The sequence below is a fragment of the Caloenas nicobarica genome, chromosome 7 (genome assembly GCF_036013445.1).
Source record: "Caloenas nicobarica isolate bCalNic1 chromosome 7, bCalNic1.hap1, whole genome shotgun sequence".
Classification (NCBI taxonomy): Eukaryota; Metazoa; Chordata; class Aves; order Columbiformes; family Columbidae; genus Caloenas; species Caloenas nicobarica.
Genome location: NC_088251.1, coordinates 29,772,170 through 29,793,069, shown reverse-complemented (window position 1 = coordinate 29,793,069; position 20,900 = coordinate 29,772,170). Strand labels below are relative to the sequence as shown.

The 20,900-nt window shown below is 38.3% G+C and overlaps 1 protein-coding gene across 12 annotated transcripts in view; it reads left to right on the top strand.

Annotated features, from left to right (window-relative positions):
* Positions 1-20,900, top strand: part of LDB3 (LIM domain binding 3) — a 128,297-nt gene that overhangs the window by 65,528 nt on the left and 41,869 nt on the right. For 11 of the 12 annotated variants that reach the window (XM_065639102.1, XM_065639112.1, XM_065639110.1 and 8 more), the window contains 4 exons: positions 1,973-1,995; positions 5,540-5,743; positions 12,225-12,394; positions 13,351-13,387. In XM_065639102.1, coding sequence (XP_065495174.1) covers positions 1,973-1,995; positions 5,540-5,743; positions 12,225-12,394; positions 13,351-13,387 — 434 coding nt within the window. Of the gene's footprint in view, positions 1-1,972; positions 1,996-5,539; positions 5,744-12,224; positions 12,395-13,350; positions 13,388-17,252; positions 18,217-20,900 lie in introns of those variants that run through there. The other variant, XM_065639113.1, reaches the window with a different exon arrangement.

Below are 20,900 nucleotides of genomic sequence, written 5' to 3'. Positions count from 1 at the left end.
GGGTTACTGTTTGCTGGCTGGGTGACCTCTGTGCGCAGCAAGTTGGGGGTTTTGTACGTCTCCGTATTTAGAAGCAACGTGGGGCTCTGATCTGGAGGGAATTTTCTCACCACATACTAAACATAAGGAGAAGCAAAGCTTTGGTCTTTTAGGAGGAAGCTATAGTAGCCTCTTCACATCTGAAAAATCTCTGCTGGGACGTATGGCTGTTGAGCTGTTCTTAATGTGTGCACATAATGATTTTTATCTTTGAATATATTTTTATATGCAAACAAGTGGTTCCTCTAATTAAGGCCTATTTTAAGGCCTTAAAAATATTATTTTACGTGTAGAGCAGAGGATCAGAGGATTAAAGCAGGCATCAGAGTCCACTTCAGAAAATGATACTATTACACTGTGTTTTGTTGTAAATGAGTGCCCAGCTGTCCTGCACATACCTAAAATGGAGATAGGATCACTGACGTGCTTACGGGCTACAGCTTGTTCCTAATACATCTGTACTGGTTCCTGTAATAGACTGAGGTATTTGGCTTAACGTAGGGTTTGTAAAGTTAGAAGAATATTTTCGAATCTGAGAATCTGAAGAGCAGTAAGTGCAGGTGGTGATCTGGGACTGCTTTTTCCATGGAAATGCAGGAGTGTGAAGCCTTTACTGTGGCTTTGGCTCATTAGAGATTTTTAATCATGAAAGAGGCAGCTGGATGAGCCAATGCAAAGGGGCTGGATCTAAAAAGAAGCAGAAATATCAAAGGTTCCACAAGGCAAAAGCACTTTGAATGTCACTCTAACGGTGTAACGTTGCTGTCCAGTATTTTGCATCAGTCCCAGATCCAGAAATGTTAACAACAGTGAGTTGGGGAATGTTCTGTGCCCAGTTCTCTCAACAGCATTCTGTGCAGCTGAATAAGAAGAAATGTTATTAACTGATCCTAGACTCTCTTCCTTTTTCTTTTGCACGAACTATGATGTATTACTTTTCACCCAAGGATAAGAACAAAAAATGAAATACAAAGTGCAAATAAATGTCATGGCTCATTAATGCTATTCATGCAACCAACAGAAAGAGGTGTTAGCAAATAATACAGTATTACAGTCTGAGCACACTTGCTGTTCCTCACTCCCAGCTTTGGACCGCACAAGCTTATGTTGAGTTTTGAATTGCGTTTCTTTGGAATTACTGTGCGAGCCACCATCACTTCTTGTTTATGGAGTGCGGCACGATGTAGCATGAACATATGTTTTTTATACTGTGTGCATACCAGATGGAATAAAATTTCCTGATATGGGTATCCAAAAAACCACATAATGCACGGACTTGCTTCATTTCACATGGAATAAATTAGGAGTGACTACTCTGAAACTAATTGGCTTACACCACTGTTGGCATAATGTAGGTGCAGTCAAATTTAGGCCAATAGTTTGTTAAACACAAAGGCATTTTCTTTGGTTCTAGTTTTAAAACATATACCAATACATACTTTGAATATTCTCCAGCATATAAAAGACGAAAAAATCAGTCTTGCAATACCAGCTCTGAGGGTGGCCTGAGAACAGAATTCATCCCTGAATATGTACTATCTGAGGGAAGAATATAATCTCTACCACTCATTTGCTGTTTTCAGATGAGAATATACTCTGCAAATGCTTCTTTCTTTTCCCTTCTCCCCCCTACACTTTGATAATACTACTTTCAGGGATACAGAGCAATAAATTCATGCTCAAGAGTCAGCCAAAATGCCATGGTACCCTACTAATTCCTAGTGGATCACCTATAATCCCTGCGTTTTTTTTCCTTTCTTAATCATGTTGGGGTTTTCAGGTTTACATTTAGTTTTTGGCCTTATTTGTAGATGGCCTGAAAAAACCTTTAATAAGGTTTTGTAAATAACTTTTGCCCAATGCACTCTAAAAACTATTGACCTTTTCTGTGTGGTTGGTTTTGATGTTGTTTGTTCTCTTTTTCTTCTTTTAGGTCATAACCAACACCGCTGCCAAGTTAGTATCACTTCTATGTAGTGCCAAGTATTTGTGTTACGCTGTGTGTGTGTGAAGATTGGTGTCCTGGGGTAGCATGATCCCTCATGTTCCTGCTGCGTGTGTGCTTGCAAGTGGAAGTATTTTTTAAAAAAATGGTATTGGCACGACAAGAGTCATGCACTGCTGTGGGGTCCAGTGGTGCTCCCCTCTGGGCACCCCACGTGTCCGGCATTTCTCAGCTGTGTTCGAATGCTGCAAATGGAGCTGGCATCTGAGCTTGCTTAGTCCTTGCAAATGCTTCCAGATTTGTCTCTACAGTCCAAGTTTAATTCCTCTTAAGTCTTTCAGTAGTTTTCATTCCTTCAGGATTTGGGGAGCCTTATCTGAGCTTTTTTTGGTGTATTATTAGTGGTGTATCTTTTAGCCTCAGCATGAGTTTCCAAAGACCCACTTCACTAAAATCCCTATTTGGGTTAGTCTGAGATACTGATATGGAAAAGATCTAAAAAGTCATTTGCTTTAGTAAACATATTTCCCAAATAAGAAGCAACTATTGATTTGAAAATATGATTGATCTGCTTTATTTAGGAGTTCACAGAGTCCTCAGCTTTGAACTTGAGTTTTCTAAGGGCAGAGGATTGTCTCTAAATTCCTGCTTTCTGTCTCTGAGCTGAACATTGCCCAGAAATTGCTGGGGAGTGGGTTAAGTTCGGCATAAAATAAATAATTATATTAGTTAAACATCAAATTTAAACTGACAAGAGGTTAGAAGTAGTAGTATACATAAAATTGAAATAATATTTAATGCAGATAATTTTCAGTGGTCTGGCATTCTGTGTTGATTTTAATGAGGTGTGGGTGTGATGTCATGCAAATGATGTAACTCCTTTGGAGTGATCTGGCCAATTTACATTGATAATTATTCTTGTTACAATTGTCTCAAAGCAGAAGTTGCTTTACAGGTGTGTTTAATCTTACTTGCTTTGGGATTTTATTTTTCCTGATCCTTTTCCAGCTTTGTAGAAAAATCTCATTCATTTTGCAGAGGTGCTCTGGCTGTCTCCAGGGCCCTACCTCTGCTCACTTTGTGCCAGAGCACAGCACCCCTTACAAGCACTATTTACTTCCAGAGTTATAAAGAGAACTTTGCAGCTGGAAGTCTGTACCCTTTTCTGTTATTTGTAGGGGAATCCTGCTAACTTCAGTGACAGTTTTGCCTTTGTATGTGTAGTATGACCCTCTGGAAACATGTCACTTAAACTTTAAATAGAATCATAAAATCATTTTGGTTGGAAGAGACCCTCAGGATTATCAAGTCCAACCATAAGCCAAGCTAACTCTAGCACTAAACCATGTCCCTAGGAACCTCATCTAAATGCCTTTTAAATACCACAAGTGAAAGTCTAAATCACTACTGCTGCTACCCTTAGGGAAGTTTAGGCTGTTCTAAGATTACTAGCTTTTATTTTTGTAATTGATTGTAGAAACCAATTGCTTTGAACTTTATTCTTTAAAAGTGGCACATTTAACCTCTCTCTTTCCATTCACACAGTCTTCTCAGATCTTGGGTTTGGAATATCAATACTTCAATATATCAATATATATACTTCAATATATCAATACTTCAATGCTTCTAATGATGTGGGGGAAAGAGAACACTAAATTCAAGATTTCAACGACCTGTATGTTCCTAATTATCATGTAATTATTTAGGGTATGACAAAGAAAAGTGATACCATTGTTAAAGTGAGGCATGTGCATGCTGCGAAGTCAGGAGTATAACACCCTGCGCCTCTCTGCACATCACCCCTCAACAGATGATGTCAGTGAATAATAATATTGTCACACTTGATGAATAGTTTATGGAGAGACATTTTAAATGTGGAAATGTCTTTGTAAAAAGATGATTTTCACTTTTTGAATGCATCATGCAGCTTCTGGGTTCCCTCCCCTGTGATGTTGATGTGTGTAATGAAAGGCTGTGGTTGTAATACAGCATGTGCATGTTTGTGTCTCTGTCCCTTGAACATGTGGCTGTTGATGTTACAGCAAGTATTCTGAGTGATGTGTGACTGTATGTCCCTTACTGCCTACTACCCATCTTCAGTCAGGGCATCCCACCAAGCAAAAGGCCAAAAATACAGTGGAATCCCTTGGCTTTGCCTGGTTTTCCCTTCTCCTCCGTGCTGGGCGGAGTGTCTGAATTTGACGCTCAGACACCCTCGTGGCCAGCCCACAGCAGACAGGCACACTCTTGGTCCCCCACCAGCCAGAGAAGCTGTTGTTCAGTCACATGAAAAAGTTCAGTGAAAGACTTAATGTTAGCTGGTAAACTTATGCTGTAGTGGTTTTAAATTGAAAAGGAAAATTGTTCCAGTCAAACGAAATTATATTTTTCAGAATTTATTTTTTTTGGAGTGGGGGGAGATATATCCATTTCCAGCTTTTGGGCTCAGTTCAAAATGAAACCTTATTTCCCAAAGGATGGAATTTTCACTTTTGCCCAGTTTGCTTAGCATACAGAATCTATACTGCTGGCATCCTCCTGCTGCTGGCAGGACAGGAACAGCAGACGGGAGATTCATCTCTTCTCCCATTGGTTAGAGAAGAGCAGCTACTTCAGTGACTGACAGCTGAGGTTTAATTTGCTTGTTGAAAGTCTGGACAATGCTCAGTCCTAACTCTAGGACTAGAACAATGTACGACAAGGCGGTACGAGAAGGCCAGGTTCTCCTTAGCTGAAGTCTGACATTAATCTGACTAGTTCTGTTGCAATGGGAGCTTCAGTTAACTTGCTTGTGGCTCCTTTTCTCAAATTAAAATCCTTCCTCATAAATGGAGCCACTAGAAAACATGGCAGCTGGTCTTCTAACTGCAGTTGTCCCGTTGATTACAGTGTAGGACATTTTGATCTGAGACTGAGCGTTTATCATGCTTGTGGCTGGCTGCACAAAGATTTCGGAAAGATTAATTCAGTCTTCGTGAGGAAAGCTTTGAAGATTAAAAGGTTCAAGTACTAAATTTTGCCATGATTAATAATCCAGACAGAAACTACTGGAACCTTCTAAATAGTAGAGGACCTGACATCTGTTCACCCATTGCACTTTCTAGCGCTTTGTAAGACCATTCTGAAAGAATGAATGGATGCGGTGAATAAACTCTCACTATGTGTGTACGTCCATGGGCATGAAATATATATGTGTTTGTGTATTTATGTTTGTATATGCTTATATATATGCATGTAAGAATAGAATTTTAATATATGTAAATATCACATAAATACTCAGGGATTTGTCATGATTTTTATAGTCACAACTGTTTCTCCTTTTTTTTTCTCTTTTCATTGGTGAGTGAACACAAGAATGTCATCCATTAGCACAGCCAGCTTTTAACTGCTGCTACTTTTGCTGTCTCTTATCCTCTGACCAGGAGCTTTTGTGGTGAGGTGCTGCAAACAGACATGCACACTCCTCTGTCGGTGCTTTTTCTCTCACTTAACCAACACACCTTTCTCCTTTCTTCCCCTCCCTTCCCTGTCAAACCTCACTCTTGCATAACCCAGCACGGACTTCACGGAGCGTTTCAACCCCAACGTCCTGAAGGACTCTGCCCTCTCTACACACAAACCCATTGAGGTGAAGGGCCTAGGCGGGAAGGCCACGATAATTCACGCCCAGTATAACACCCCGATCAGCATGTATTCCCAAGATGCTATCATGGATGCAATTGCAGGCCAGGCACAAGCCCAGGGTGGCGAATTTGCTAGGTAAGGTGATTGCCTTGTGTGGAATGCTCTTTCTCTGCATGAGACATCTAACAGTCCCTACGCGCATGACATGGCACCTCCTCCCGAACTCACTTTCCGAACTATCTTAAACATGAAAAATACAGACCAGTCCTAGATAGTGTTTGAAAGCACTTCATCGTTTTGAAGTTTAAAGGATGGATAGTTAGAAAATGTAACATGACTTTCTTTGGTATTCTTTCTAGAACTGGTAAACCCCACAAAATATATCTAGTGCTCTGTATGTGACACAGGATGGGTTTTCATTTCTGACTGTGCTTTGTAATAGCCACTGTATGATATTCATAACTCAGAAATAAAGGGAAAGAGGGGGCAGAATTTTTTTTGATACATGAGGAACACAAAACGTTTATTTAGTATTGGCTACTGTTTTATTCTTCAGAATGAAGAGTTGTGCTGTATCCCTAGTTCACATACTGTACGTGTGTCTTACATGTATCCTTCGGACTGTGGCAAAATCCATTGATCTTTAATAATTCTGCTTTTCCAGTACATGTTTCTGGTAATCTTATCTGATAAACTTATCCACAATTGTTATGACTTAACTGAAATTACACACGCAATGAGTGTAGCCAGGCTTCTCCCTTGTTGGGTATCTTTCTACCCAAAATAGAACTTACTTTCTTTTGTTGTGACACCAAAATACAGGTATAGCAACACATTTTAACATAGTTTCTTTTTCAATATGTTAGCTGTGGGCTTACTCAACATGTAGACAGTTTACATATTTGCTAGTGCTCCCTTTTATTGTCCATGTCTTTTCTCTTTTTTTTAAATTCCTTTTCTTCCCCCATTATTTTTTGCTACAATATTATTCTGTAGTTCATCACAACTCTCCCTAATGATTGATCGCAAACAATACCTGTAGTTGGTTTTGACCATGACTCAGTGAATCTCCACTGTAGCTTCATATTTCCAGTTAGCAAAGTACAATGAAAGAAGTTCATTCTATCGGTGTTCTTTATAATGGTTCACATCTTCCATAGGCATGGATTATATGAGACATTTTATGATATACTGGCATTTTCTACTAAATGCTGTAACATTATATAAAGTGAATAGTAACATATAAAATTTTTACTTATTTAAATGATCAGATGATTATAAAGTTTCACTGCTGAGCATGTGGCTCCTTTTCACATTATGAACAGCACATTAGAAGAATCTCTCAAATGCAGTTCCAATCACAGGAGTGGCTTTGCTGGGCTGGAAGCAGTCATTGTCTTTTCCCACCTGTGGAAGAGAATAAAGCACACTGTGTTATGGGGAGAGAAAAATGCCCTTTCTAGAAAATCCCACAGAGGGTGAGAGAAGTCCCAAGAGTGCAGCTAGAACTGGAAAATCAGCACACAGGGAGGTTAGGGATTTTTCTTAATGTGTAGAATTGTATAGTAAAAAATCTGAATAATTAGAGGCTTGAATCATAAATCATGAGATGGTAATGAATTATGTTACTGTATACATACATCTTGAAAAGAGACGAATGAAAACAGAGATAAAAATAATAGATTTTTATGGACTATTGAGTCATTGCCCCAGTAGCAGCAAGAGCTGTGTAAACACCACTAGCAAAAGCTCTGTTCTGACTTTCTGTTCTCATTTTGAATGTGGAATCCACGCATCACACGGGTGGTTTAAAATTAGATTATTTCACTTAATCCTTTTGTATCAGACAGTTCTAGTGGAACATTATTCTTTGCAGACAACTCTATGACTATATTCTCCCCTGTAATGCTGCAAAACCCATTTTTTTCTGCAAAACCCACTATCTAAACTGCTGTTTAAGCTTTTCCTTCATTTTGGAATGTGACTCCTAAACCTAACATTCACCTGGCCCAGAAGAAACTCATGTTTCTATTGCTATGTGCAGTCAGGTGCTGGGGAATTCTGTAAATCTCCTGTGCTGTGAGCTACAGCCTAGTTTATAACTTTTTTTTTTTTAACTTGTAACACGTAGTGACTAAACAATTTTCTCAGTAGATTGGTTTTTACCATGAATGCAGCATTTTTAATCTAGATATAAGGGCAAGGTTTGTGGTGACGTAGCAACAGCCTGCCCATCGACTGTTATTCATTCAGGTAAAGCTATAACTCATTTCCTTAAGGTGTTGATTTGACCTCTGTGATATTCTGAACTTTAATTTCCAGTGGAAACTAGAGATGTTCTTTAGTTCGCTTAGTTGATCAAGTCTGAGCTAAGATTATGCTTAAAGCAGAAGTATTTGTATGAGAAGTTTGTCATATAAAAGCAAACCAAATTGTGTACTGATTCATTTGGTCTCGGTTCTCTGCCTATAATTTGGTCTCAGCACTTACTTTTATTTGGGCTTTTCACATTATGTTAGAGAGAAGCCCTGAAGCCACAAGGTGTGTGTGTGAGATGGTCACCAGCTCAGACTGCAGACGTAAAGAGCTTCTGTTCTTTTGGGCAGACAATAGCTGGAAACACTGCCACCCACTTTTACCAGTGGTGAAGAACAGGCAGACTTCAGATAAAAATTCATTTTCTAGCTTGACCACTTGAAATCAGTGATATTTTAACTTAAGCCTGGTAGATCAGAATCAGCCTCATGTCACTTAAAAAATAAGATGTATGGGATCTCCATGGAAAACACAAAGGAAAGCATATAAATTATTTATACTGCAGTTATTCAGACCTCATGCTGGAACTTAAAAGTAGAAAAACTTGAATGCCCTGACTTTATATCTTTTCTCACTCTGCGCTGCTTTGTTTTAATTGATTTTGCAATACCAAGAACCAAGAGCTGGTTGCAGTAAAACCATGTGGTCAGTACATTTCAAGTACACTTCTGTTAAACCTCTAAATTGCATTATTCAGTTTTAGCCAAATTCACAAGTCATGTAAGTAGACATAAATCCGACAACTTTACCTGGACTAAGATCAGCAGTTCTAGTGGCACAATCAACTAAATAAAGGCTCGTATATCGTCTACAATTAGTCGACCTGGCTGGATAATTTACCGATCTGCATGAACTGTTTATTTATTGGGTTGCTTTTTTTTTTCTTTTTACATCTTCGAGCTTTTTTAAATAGTTGGAATCAGTCTAATATCCAAAGTCAGAATACTTTGTTGTATGTCTTCATCAGGGATAGAACCACTGCAGCATTCCTAAGTTTTTACCTATTATGTACTTAAATCAAATCTGAATAATGACTCCAGGGAGTGATTCACATGGTAAACCATAGTTCATCATGAAGTCCGAGAAAAAAATACCAACACATTTCTGCTTATTGATAGAGGTTTGACTCTCTTTAAAGCTTGTTTTAATGTTAATAATGTGTGACTTGTATGATGATGTGGCTATAATATGAAAAACGCTCCAAAGTGCTAACCCATTTGGGAAGAATTTTTTTTCAGTAACATCAACTTAAAGTAATATGCTTAAAGATGCATGGTATTTTATTTCTGCGCATACACACCCAGATGGAAAAAAATTAAATTAGGAAGAGGTATAACAGAGTTATTAACATGGTTATGTGCATCTTTAGGCTGCCTGTAAGAATCAACTGTCACATTTAGGTTTATGAAATGCTGATAATCAGCGACACTTCCATGCTGAGTGGGTCATATGTCCTAGTTACTCATCTACAATACAATTATGATTTAAAAAAAAGAAAAAGGCCTGTTGCATTATAGACAGAGTTGGAAATATTCCAATGTATTGCATTAATTTAGTTCAATTTCTGGAAGCATGTTTCACTCTGCTAGGGAAGGTTAATTCACCAAGCTCCATTTCCTCCCTTAATCATCTCCCATAAGGATATTAATATGTCATATTAATGCCACAGATTGCTACTGTGAAATTTGTGATCCAGCCTCTAGTGTTTTTTAACTACCTTTGAGCTAAAGGCATATCTATACATACACTTTTAAACTGCTTTTTTGTATATTGGTCATAGCATAAGAGCAAAGCATTCCAGCTAGAGCATTTAAACAAAGGAATTTCAGCTGTCCATGACTTGCACACCGCTGTTGCCCCAGCAGTCAGTGGTTGAAATCAACAGTATTATCTCTCCAGTAGTTTATTACCCAATCTGCAGTCTGCAGCGGTGAAATTTGCTATCACGTTACAGCAGCTTTTTAAGCTTCAGTAGGATTAAAAAGTAAGTCTGGGGATATAAAGTTGAGTGTTGGCCAAAACCTGCCAGTCACCTGTGACAGTGCTACAGGGCAAGGTACTGCCTGCTTAGCCAGTGCTAAGACATCGGCCTGAAGTGCCTCTGGGCACTTGAAAATGGGGTCACCTTTTGGAGGACTCATACTGGGCCTTTTACAGTGACAGAATTTTCAGCAGTAGCCGAGAGTGAGAAGTGGCAGCAGAACGGTCCTGAGCGGGTTGCTGAGTGACTGCCGGTATTACTGACTATCTTTGTTCTGTAAAGACTATTTCTGCATGAAGTCAGCAAAGGCAGAACTCGCTGCTGCGCTTATGTCCCTTGCCTCAGCCAGCCCTGCCGCTGGGTACGACAGGCCAGACGAGGGAGGCTACTGCGCTCTCCCCCATCTGCCATCTGGAGAAGGATATGGCACTAACTTGTCCATTGGTGCACGCAGGAGCAACGCTGGTGGAAGCCACTGCTGGCACACCCTTCCCAAAATAAACAAGTCCACATTATGCCTTCCATACCTGGTAGCGTCTAGAAATTGTAAAGATAGTGCTCTCGGAAAGGTGAGCTAAAAAAGGAGCTGGAAAATGTTGCTTCCTCCTACAGGACATCTTCCATGCTCGGAGACTTTTTCACATAACTTTAAAGATTTGTCGCAGTGCTTAAACTGAAGAGTCAGGGTTTTTTCCTAAGCTACGCTCCATCACACGGGTGATTGTACTGAAACTTATAAAAGAAAACTCATTTTTATACCCTGCTGGGTCCTCAAGAAAGTGAGAAGTTTGCATATAATGAGGGTTATGAGAAATATAAATACTCCTCTAATTAAAAAAAAAAAAAATCTGAAGAAATGGGGCACTTTTCTGTCCATAGCATATATAAGCACATATCTTACTTGAAGAACACATCTCATGCTCTTGTTAGGTGCAAATCCATTAAAACAGCATATATTATGCATTGCTGAAGAAAAGGACTATGTCAGCTGGAAAATACTGACATTTAAGGCACCTACCTGGTAATATTTTTTTATTACAGTGTATGTTATTGCTCTGTGTAGGGTATCAGACATGCTTCTTGGCTTTTTTGTGATTCCTGTCAGGCTTTCAAATCACAAACCCAACTTCTCTGCACAGTGGTATCTTAGAGAACACTAACTTTGAGCCTGAACCAAGGAAGCAACTTTTATAGCAGGTGACTGCTCCTGGAACTTTATAGCAGTGACTTAGCTGGACCAAATGGCCCTTAGCTTTTGACAGAGCTGTTTCTCAATTTTCATGGAGTTGAGCATGCTGCTTGCAAAGCTCTATATGGAATAGCATGTTAAAGCTGTTACAATAAATCACTTGCTTCAAAAATAGACCTTGTATTTAGAGAAGTTATCTAGCCAAGTTACTCCAAGCACATATCATCCCCTCAGTGTATATTTCTGCTGCTCTGTTAATATTTAATTTTAACTGTATGCTATGCAGAAGTTATTTTTGTAGGAAAAAAAAAAGGTGCTATTAAGTTACTAAGTCTGTTTCTAGCTTGCATCATCAAAGACATGTTACCACAGTTGTGCTATAGAGCTTTGTACCTATGACTTTAGGTGTGCAAAACTGGACGTTTCTTCCTTGGATATCACTTTGCAAGGGGATTAGAGATGTCTTAAGACTCTGAGATACATTCTGCTGTTAAAGATTTCAGATACAAAATATGTACGCAAGTCTTGATTGCAAGCCTAGACTTCTTATGCTTCACATGTTTAGTAGACAGTGAATCCAGAGTTATGGCAGCTGGAAGTTTAATTCAGAGTTTGGCAAAGAATAATCATCTCTAGAAAAAAACTATAAAAGCCTATCACATTATTTTTACAACATAATATGTTTCTTGTTTCTAAACCTTAAAATACACTGGCCCAAAACTGTAATAAGACATAACATAAAGCACGATCAACATGAAGCCACTTTCATAAGAAATAATATGGGAAAAGAATGCTCAGAGAAATGAATGTTTTTGCCTGACACACTCTTCCTTATCACCACACGTTATTCTAACCACTGTAAGCTTGTGGCTGTGTTGGCTGAGGAATCATGAACAGACATGTCCAAGCATTTTCATGCTGGTTTGAATATGCAGATTTGAATGATAGCAGGCCGTTTCAAAGACAGAATGAGCCATAATATTCTTAATTCACATATAAGTGAAATGTGTATCTTTTTAAAAAAAGTGGTATTTTCAAAGCCGTGTTTTGGACTGTGATTACTCTGGATGAGAAGCTGGGGTGAAAGCTACCATGTGCTGTTTCACAACATTTCACTTTCTGAATTGCAGTAGTCTGCCTCTTAAAGACCCTCACGTAGACAGTGCCTCGCCAGTGTATCAGGCTGTGCTTAAAACTCAGAACAAGCCTGAAGATGAAAGCGAAGACTGGAGTCGCCGTTCTGCCAATCTGCAGTCTAGGTCTTTTCGCATCCTTGCCCAGATGACTGGAACGGAGTACAGTAAGTTGAACAACAAAACATCCCCCTCATCCTGATTTTAGATTCATGTCTTTATTTTCTTACTGCATTATTAGCAACTGCTACTCCACGAAGACTCACGTCCAGCTTGTAGTCATTGTCAGTGAGGGCTAAGATCGGAGAACCCTGGATGTAACTTGAGGGAACTAGGAAATCAAAGTGTTCAGTCTCACCTTATGCTTCATGAAGAAAATTCTTTGATCTGCCAGGAGTCTCACCATACGAGTATAACAGACTGTACAGTAAAAGAGCATTTGGGACTCTCTACTTCTTACTTGCAAATCAAATCTCTGCAGTGTGATCTTTCATTTTTCTAGCAGCCTAGACATACAAAGCTGTCCATTCATTAGAAAAAAAGATAAAGACCTTACGTCTCTTGTAACAGTCTTTTATAGATGTGAATTCTGGAGATCAAAACAAATCATGGGTCACCATTTGCATTGAACCTATGGTTCTCTATTAGCCCTGTTATCTAAACCTAGACCTGCCATGAATGTCATGGGAGCTTGGACCTTGTTGAAATTTTTTTCTGACCATCTGGTACTAACTATAGAGCTTATTTCTGATCTAGAGAGAGAGAAGCACAAAAGCCTTTCCCACATACTAAGTGTTTACCCCTCATATGAATCTGCTGCTGCCTCTCCTGCTTTCCCACAAAACAGCTGGTCCTCTCTGTAGAGTCATTGCCTACAGCTGTGACACATTGCTAACAAATGAATGAGAAAGCACTTGTAATAGCTAGTTTCCTACTGCCATCCTTTTTTCCAGCTTGAGGGGACTGCTTCTCCTCATGCTGATCTTACAAAACCCATGGCTGTAAAGTCAGTATGAATGCCCTTTTAGATAGGACTTTGATACCTTTCTAAAGAACTTTTAATTTCATTATAAAGCTAAATCTTTCCTTTCTTTTCTCACTGAAACATTTTTTTTGTCTACAGTGCAAGATCCAGATGAAGAAGCCCTGAGGAGGTCAAGGTAGGCAAATTCCTGTGAAAAATATGGCTTTCTCCTTACTGATAACCAAATAACGTTTTAAGACAGCATTAATATGAACGTATGTTATCTTTTTGTCTTTAAATGTTCTAATACATTTACTTAAAATCACTAAAATTAAAATGCTATCAGTGAGAGGCATTTGAATGAAAAGGATAACAAATTGGCATGTTTTTAGGAAAGACAGTGCAAAATTCCTGAAGTGTGTGTTCAAATCTGAAAGTGCTCTACACCTGCAACTTTTGTGTTCTTTACTGGGTGTGTGAATGCAATGAGTTCCTAAGACGAAGCCCCGTGTAACTACTTGATTGTGTAACTGGATGAAAATATATAGCATTGTGATAGCACTGGAACTTGTGAGCAATTTATTTGGATGACCCTGTAACTGACATTTGATTCTCCTGAAATGATGCAGTAAAGGAGGTGTTTCCATCTGTATCTGTAGTCATTTGCTTATGTTTTGTTTGGAATAAATGTAACCCAAATTTTTAGAATATGGAAGCACAGGACTGCTTTTGCTAGTGGATTAATGTATTTGTTCCATAAGATCTACCAGAAACACTGAAAAAGAGATATAATAAGGAATTAAAGATTTACCATCATGCTATGTTGTTCTACACAGCTGGGAAATAGATTTATTAGAGATTCTTATGTTGAGCTTAAAAACTGCAGTTGAATCAGAGCATCCTGCATGCGAGCCTGATTTTCTGTTTGCATACTTCAAATCCCTAGATCATGTTAGTTACTCAAAGCCGCTGTTTGGGTTTATGATTTTTAATACTCAATCCACTTTCTCTTCTTTTCCTTTTTTTTTTTTTTTTTAAACCATGTGGCTTCTATAAATGTTTTGAGCTTTTGATCACAGTGCAAGTTACTATACAAATGTTGAATCAGTAAAAAAGGTGTCTGTCATCTCCCCTGTGAGAACACAATGAGCATACTTTCAGTTTGTTTGCTATAAACCTTCCATTGCAGTTCATCTGCGTTCATGGTTAGGTGCCTGAACATCAGGCTTGACATTACATTCCTGAGGGATTTATTTCTTCCCTCAAATATGCAAGCCTAAATCTTACTAAATGTATTGTGTATTGTCTGTTTTGATGTAATAGCTGACATCCAAATCCTTATTATGATGGGATTTAAAGCATTGTGCTGAACTTAACAGTCCCCCATACCTATCTAAGAGTAATGTGTTGCTTGGAAGAAATAATCTTTCTAGCTGTAGCCTGTGGCTTTGGAAAATACTACATATTGGAAACTTAACGTGGTATCAAATATGTTGAAAATAAGTATCTAGTAACACATCAACATGTAAACTGTGTGTTCTAGTGAGTGTAACTCAAAGTAAATGACAATATCCACTGTGCTTTGCACGTTTTCTGCAGTTTTGAGGTATCACTGTGTTATCCTTTTTTTTTCACACGGATAGTTTGGCTATGAGTATATTCAGGCACAGCTGTATTACCTAAAGAGGTTTAAGGGCATTCACTGGTTGTAGAGGCAGAAGGGAATACACACTCAGTATTTATAGAGGTACAGTGCAGCTGGCACGAGCTCTGGTGCAAGGCCTGAAAGAGAGTCTCCTTCCTACCTACCTGATAGTGCTTGCCCCATCTCGGTGGCTTGGTACCTACCTCAAACGTTGCACACGCTCCCCTGCAGATTTGGTAGCAACAGCCCTGGTTATACACACATCCCTCAGATACTACTTTTTTGGGCCTGTTGGAGCCTTTCTACTTAGTCTTTTGGCAAGGCACCTGCCACTCTTGATTTTGTAAAGGATTAAAGGACTTGTGTCAGATGCACAGAATCCCTACTTTACTCTTCTGGCACAACAATGGAGTAGAAGCTCTTCTTCAGTATCTACTCCAGGTAGTCTGTACAACCGCATCTTTCTCCAGGCCCACAGCTTGGGATCATCAGGAAGGTTTCCTGGGCTCCTGAAAGCAAAAGGTTTCCATGGAACTGTGGAACCCGAGTCTTGCCGGATTCAATGTTGCATTAATCTCATGTGGTGCTGGCATTCTGGAAGAATCCTTCATGTTCCAAAACTTCAACTGCTGGAGGTTTCACAGTGTGGGGAATTTTGGTCTCAGGGCGTCCTGTGATGATCTCTCCCTGGTGTTTTCCCTTGTCTCTTTATGTCAGCTCTTCAGTGTAGTCAGCAAGAGCTGCCTGAAATGGTGACTGGGTTTCTTCCAAACACTTGCAGGGAAAAAATAAAAATAACAATTTAAAAAGTAGCTTATTTTTGTCAGAACCATCTTACATAATAGTTCTAGCTTGTTGCTTCTAACTTCGTGATACGTGCTCTGAACGGAACCCATAATGCTTGGGAATTTTCAGGTGGCAGAATATTCCTTTCAGTCAACATTAATAAGCACGTTGCGTGACTGTCCTTTGCTCCTGGTACTGCTATTCTGAAGGCACAGATAAGATTATAACTTGCTGTGAAAACTTTCCATTGCTGTTGTGATGATTGTCACAGAAAACTTTCTGGAAAGATGGTATCTACTTCGAGCCAAACAGATGTTTGTGAACACCTTCTCCTTGAATGGAGGGGTATATCTGTAAAGCAGTAAGGGAATTCTTAAATTTCACATAAGACCCACTGAAGCTAGTATGCTCCAATATAACTTGAAAAAATGCCATCGTGAAGTTTCAGTATTTCAGCTAGGAATACTTTGTATCTTTTAATTACTTAACACGCATAAAAGATAGTTTGAGAAATCATACATCAAGACTCCTTTAGGAGTGTAACTTGCATGACGTGTTATTAGGAACAGAAGATCTGGAAATATCAGTGAATTTGTTGGCATTTACTCTGTTTATTGTTCTGTGTGTTCTTCAGCCTGAGGAGTAAAACTAGCCCTGTTCATTTTTGTTTGGCTGGTTTCGCTCTCAAGTTCTGCTGCATTAATACAATTGTCTTGTGTTTTGGCTGTAAATAACAAGGGGAAAATTACCTTGTTTGCAATGAATCAAATATGTTTTGCAATTAACAAGAATATTTTATTTTCCATTCTGTTTGATATACTTTTTCTTGACTGTGCTCTCATCCCACATCCTCCTCATTCCTCTTTCTATTTACAAAACCTGAATTTAAACTGTAGAACATCTAGAAGAGATTAAATCCTGAGAGGTGCTGAACATCGCTTACAACTTGCTTGAGTGCCCTGGTCTGCAGTCAAAGGTAGTTAAGGGTGTTCATGGGAGGTGGCCAAACTTCACAGGACTGTGATACGAAAATCCTGTTTTATTCTCCTTTTTGACACAAATGACCAGGAACATTTTTGCACATATCAACACTCATACTCTCTTATACTTGGAAAAGCTATAGAAAAGTACTGCTGAAACCTGTGGCTAATGGTCCTTACAGGAGGACAGCAGGATGTGTATGGGCTGACCAAGGTATTACAGAATGGAAAATATTTGCATTAATTTTGCTCTTGTATGGAGTTAACTTTCACTGACTGCTGGGTTGCAGGGGAGGGAGGAAAAAGCCGAGAGAATCTGCTGGCAGGAACAATGGGATTACACTGCATTTCTAGCAAAAGCAGCCCTGTAATACCAATTGCAAGTTAAAGAATACAAAATTATATCAAGTTACTTCTCAGAAATGAACAACTGTAAAACTTTTCTTACATGGTCTGAAAAGGATCACCCAGCCACCTCTGCACTGATGTGAAAGCTGAGGAAAACATCCAAATAAATTGCCGTTGCCCTAGTTATAAGGCAGGGAAGTGGTAGCCATGGTCCCTAACCCCTTTCTTTCTCCCTCCTTTCTTTCTTCTCTGTATGTGTCTCTGTCTCTCTCTCTGTCTCTCTCTTCTTCTTCATGCCACAGGGAGAGGTTTGAAACGGAACGTAACAGCCCACGCTTTGCCAAATTGCGCAACTGGCATCATGGCCTATCAGCGCAACTCCTTAATGTTAAAAGTTAAAAGCCCACATTTAGCAAGCAAATACATGAGGCAGAGAGTTACAGTAAAAAATTAACTGCTGTCCTGAGTTAGAGCCTAAGAGTGTCCCACACCCAGAAAAGCCTTACTGCAAGGGCCTTTCTCTGAGTGTCTTCTTCGGTAGATATCTGTTGTTAGCCTGGTATCCATTCACAGTCACCAAAAGTAAAAATAATGATACAACTCACTTCATGTTCTTCATGATAAAGTAGATTAGCTTTTGTCTTGTACTATATCAAACATAACTTCAGTATATGGGAAAACATCACTATTGTACTCTCTTGACTTGAATTCTAGAAGAAAATGAGAGGAAAGTTATTGACAATATTTCTTTAGGAGTTAGAGGAATGAGACTTTTACTGAGTTTTACTGTTGTAAAGATAAATAGGAGAAAGATGAAAAGGAAAACTGAGTGAGCCTGGCTTAGATTTTGCTAAATATACAACATGCTTAGTTTGCATACTTGAATGATGCCATTTGAAATTAGATATTAGCAATGTGAAGTTATATTTCTTCAATATATTATACTTGTAGAAGTAATTTGCTGAAACCATTGCTGTAAGTTTTCTGTTGGAAACTTGAATTTGTCATTATATGAAAGCTAGAGGTAGATGTGGTCGCTCAGGATCTGTGATGAAGTGACAGTTTGCTAGACGTAATTTAGGAGTGAAAAGAATATATAGTACTACTGGTGCACTAAAGTTTTTAAAGGCATCTTGTAAGTTTTAAGGAATGTGTAAGTTTTAAGGAACAATGTTGCCATTCTGTATTGCTCTTGCTTTGACCCACATTTTTTCTGTATATAGCAGCATGCTTTATCTGAAATAAAAGGTTTTAAAACTAAAATAATTACGTGCCTGTTTTACACAGTACTTTATTCTGTTTTAAAACAATAACTGCTTCAACTGATTATTGAAAGAAGAACTTTTCTTTCCACAATAGAAAATTTAGTCAAAAAGCTTTCCCTTATTACCTATAAATCCTACTGTCCTGTAAGTTACCTGAATTAGAGTAAACCTGACAAAGCAGTTGAAAGAACAACAACAGAAATGAACAAATAGTGTAGTAGGTGTGACTGAAAACAATGCGTAATTAATAGATGTTAGATTACCACCTGTTGATAATATCGTTTAGCATTTCCATTTGAATAATATGCATTCTCTGGCAAGAATTCTTACTTTGTGCCCATGGCGAAGGCTCTTGAGACATTGCTGGTGCTCAGAATGGAGTCTTTTTGTTTCAACGTTACAACAATGCTTTGCTTTTAAGCTGCGTCAGTCGAGATACAGCAAACCCATACCAAAGGCCCCCAAACAGTTCTCTTTTCTGTTTGAAGTACACCAAAAGCAATGTCACTTCCCTTTCTAGTTTATGCTCTGATCATTAAATAAATTAAAAAAAAAAAAACGCAACTAAATTAAACTATTTCTGGTTTCTATAGAAACACTTGATGTCAGCCCTCAACAATCTGCATGAGGAGTCCTTAGCACTGATGGAAACAAAAGTTTCTGGTGATAAAACACTGGTGTCTGCAGTGGAAGGCTGACTCTGTTGCAGCCCTGCCTGCAGCCCTCCATATTTTTTAACTTCTACAAACTGCAAATTAGGTACTTTTATCTGGTAGCAGTAATTGTGATCAAAGAGATTGGTGCATGAGATTAAGTTGAAATTCTTACGCTTTTTGCTGCTTTCAAACATCTGGAATTTATATCAGCAATCCATACAAGAACAAAGTTAATTCAAAATCCTGTTGTTTTTCTGTGTTCTAGAAAGAAGGAAAAGCTACGGTTTATGGAGGATTTTGCATGAATCAGCCAAATACTGGAGTGCTTAAAGGAAAACAAACAAACAACAAACATCTAGCTATCATATGTTAAAAAATAATAACTTTTGAGTATTATTTAAGAGTACATGAGCACTAGTTCCTTTTAAAATGCATTTCACTTTTCTTAGATAAGTACCATAGCAATTCAGTAAGCATGCCATTTAATACACAACATTAGTTTATATTTTCCATATGGGAACACAAACAGATTCTGATCATAGCATCTTACTAGTGCCTGTGGAAAATCAGCATAACTGCATGAAATAAGAGCAACATTTTAACTCTTTCTGAATGTTGCTAAGATCAAACTTTCATTCAGAGTGGGTAAATGTTATTTATATATGGGAAATTCTCATAGAATTTAAAATATTGATAAGCAATTAACTTTTTTCATAAACATCAAATGTACCTAAGTAAAAAAATCTTCCCGTTCTAATGTTCGACCAAATTAAGTGGTTTTCTGAATAAGTAATAATACAGTGTTTTCACTTAAATAGGAATTGTGTATCCTTAGTGTTTAACAAACATAATACAGATGCTATTTGTTTCAAATAGTCCTAATGCATGTATTATAATAGAAAATGTCTAGATTATATCTCAATATTTACACTTAATGTTATTTTTAAAGGTATTTTTTTAATATTCAGAAAAACATAGTTTGATCAGATATGAAACTAATGCAGATGTAATTAAGGAACCTCTTCCCATTAGCTCTGCTGCAGTGGATTTGATGATAAAAATTCAGTGCATATACACCGTGTAAGCAGGGAAATAGATGTAATCCTTTTTTTCCTGGAGGATACAAAATAGAATCTAAACACTCTCCAAATTTGTAGAATTTCAATTCTTTGCATAATTACAGGAAGAAAGTAATAGAAAAAACTCTTCAGTAGTTGGTAAACTTTGAAACTTTTGCAATGATAAAGACCTTTGTGAAAGTGCTGTCATTAATCCCTAAGGCAAGATTCGTTACTACAGCGTTATTTCTACTATATAGTCTAGTCCCTCCCCCAAAAAATCTCCCAAGTGATGGGCTTCGTTAGTTAAACTGTCTGTCAATTTTTTCTATCCAGTTCCTTGGTTATATTTAGAGTAGTAATTCCTTAACTCTGACTCTTCAAAAATCTGCCTTTATGTTGTCATGGCAATCTTCAAGCCCAGAAAGTGAATGTTACAGATCTTCCTTCAGGTAACTATTAAAAGGCCCTGGTTTTCCCTCCTGAGCAAGAGGCAGACTTTTTCTGCGAGGTGGAGAAATTGAGCTGGGTTTGTCATTCTACTGCATCTCATTGCTAGAGACTGTGACTGACTTAGGCCTGATAGGAAATCATTAACAGCTTTAAGAAACCCCTACCCTTGTTTAGCAAAGGTCAAGCCTGGCCTGCTTATGGCCTATTTTTAATGTGTCCAGGCTTATCTCACTGCACGTTGCTTCTGATAGACCAACCCCACCTTCCAGTGTTTCTTGACCATTTGCAGAAGTCTGGTGGTTAGTCTAGGAAAAGCAGTCTCAGTTAATGGCAGTGAGGTTTCAAATAGGTTCCTGATTGAAGACTCGATGAGTCATGTAATTCTTTAAAATAGTGCTGATGATAGACAGGTGTATCTGTCCCACACTGAATATATTTTGAACCGTGACTGTTCTGTTGAGCCGAGAACAATGGTTGGTGACCATACTGTCTCTAAATAGCTACTGTGCCAAAAATAA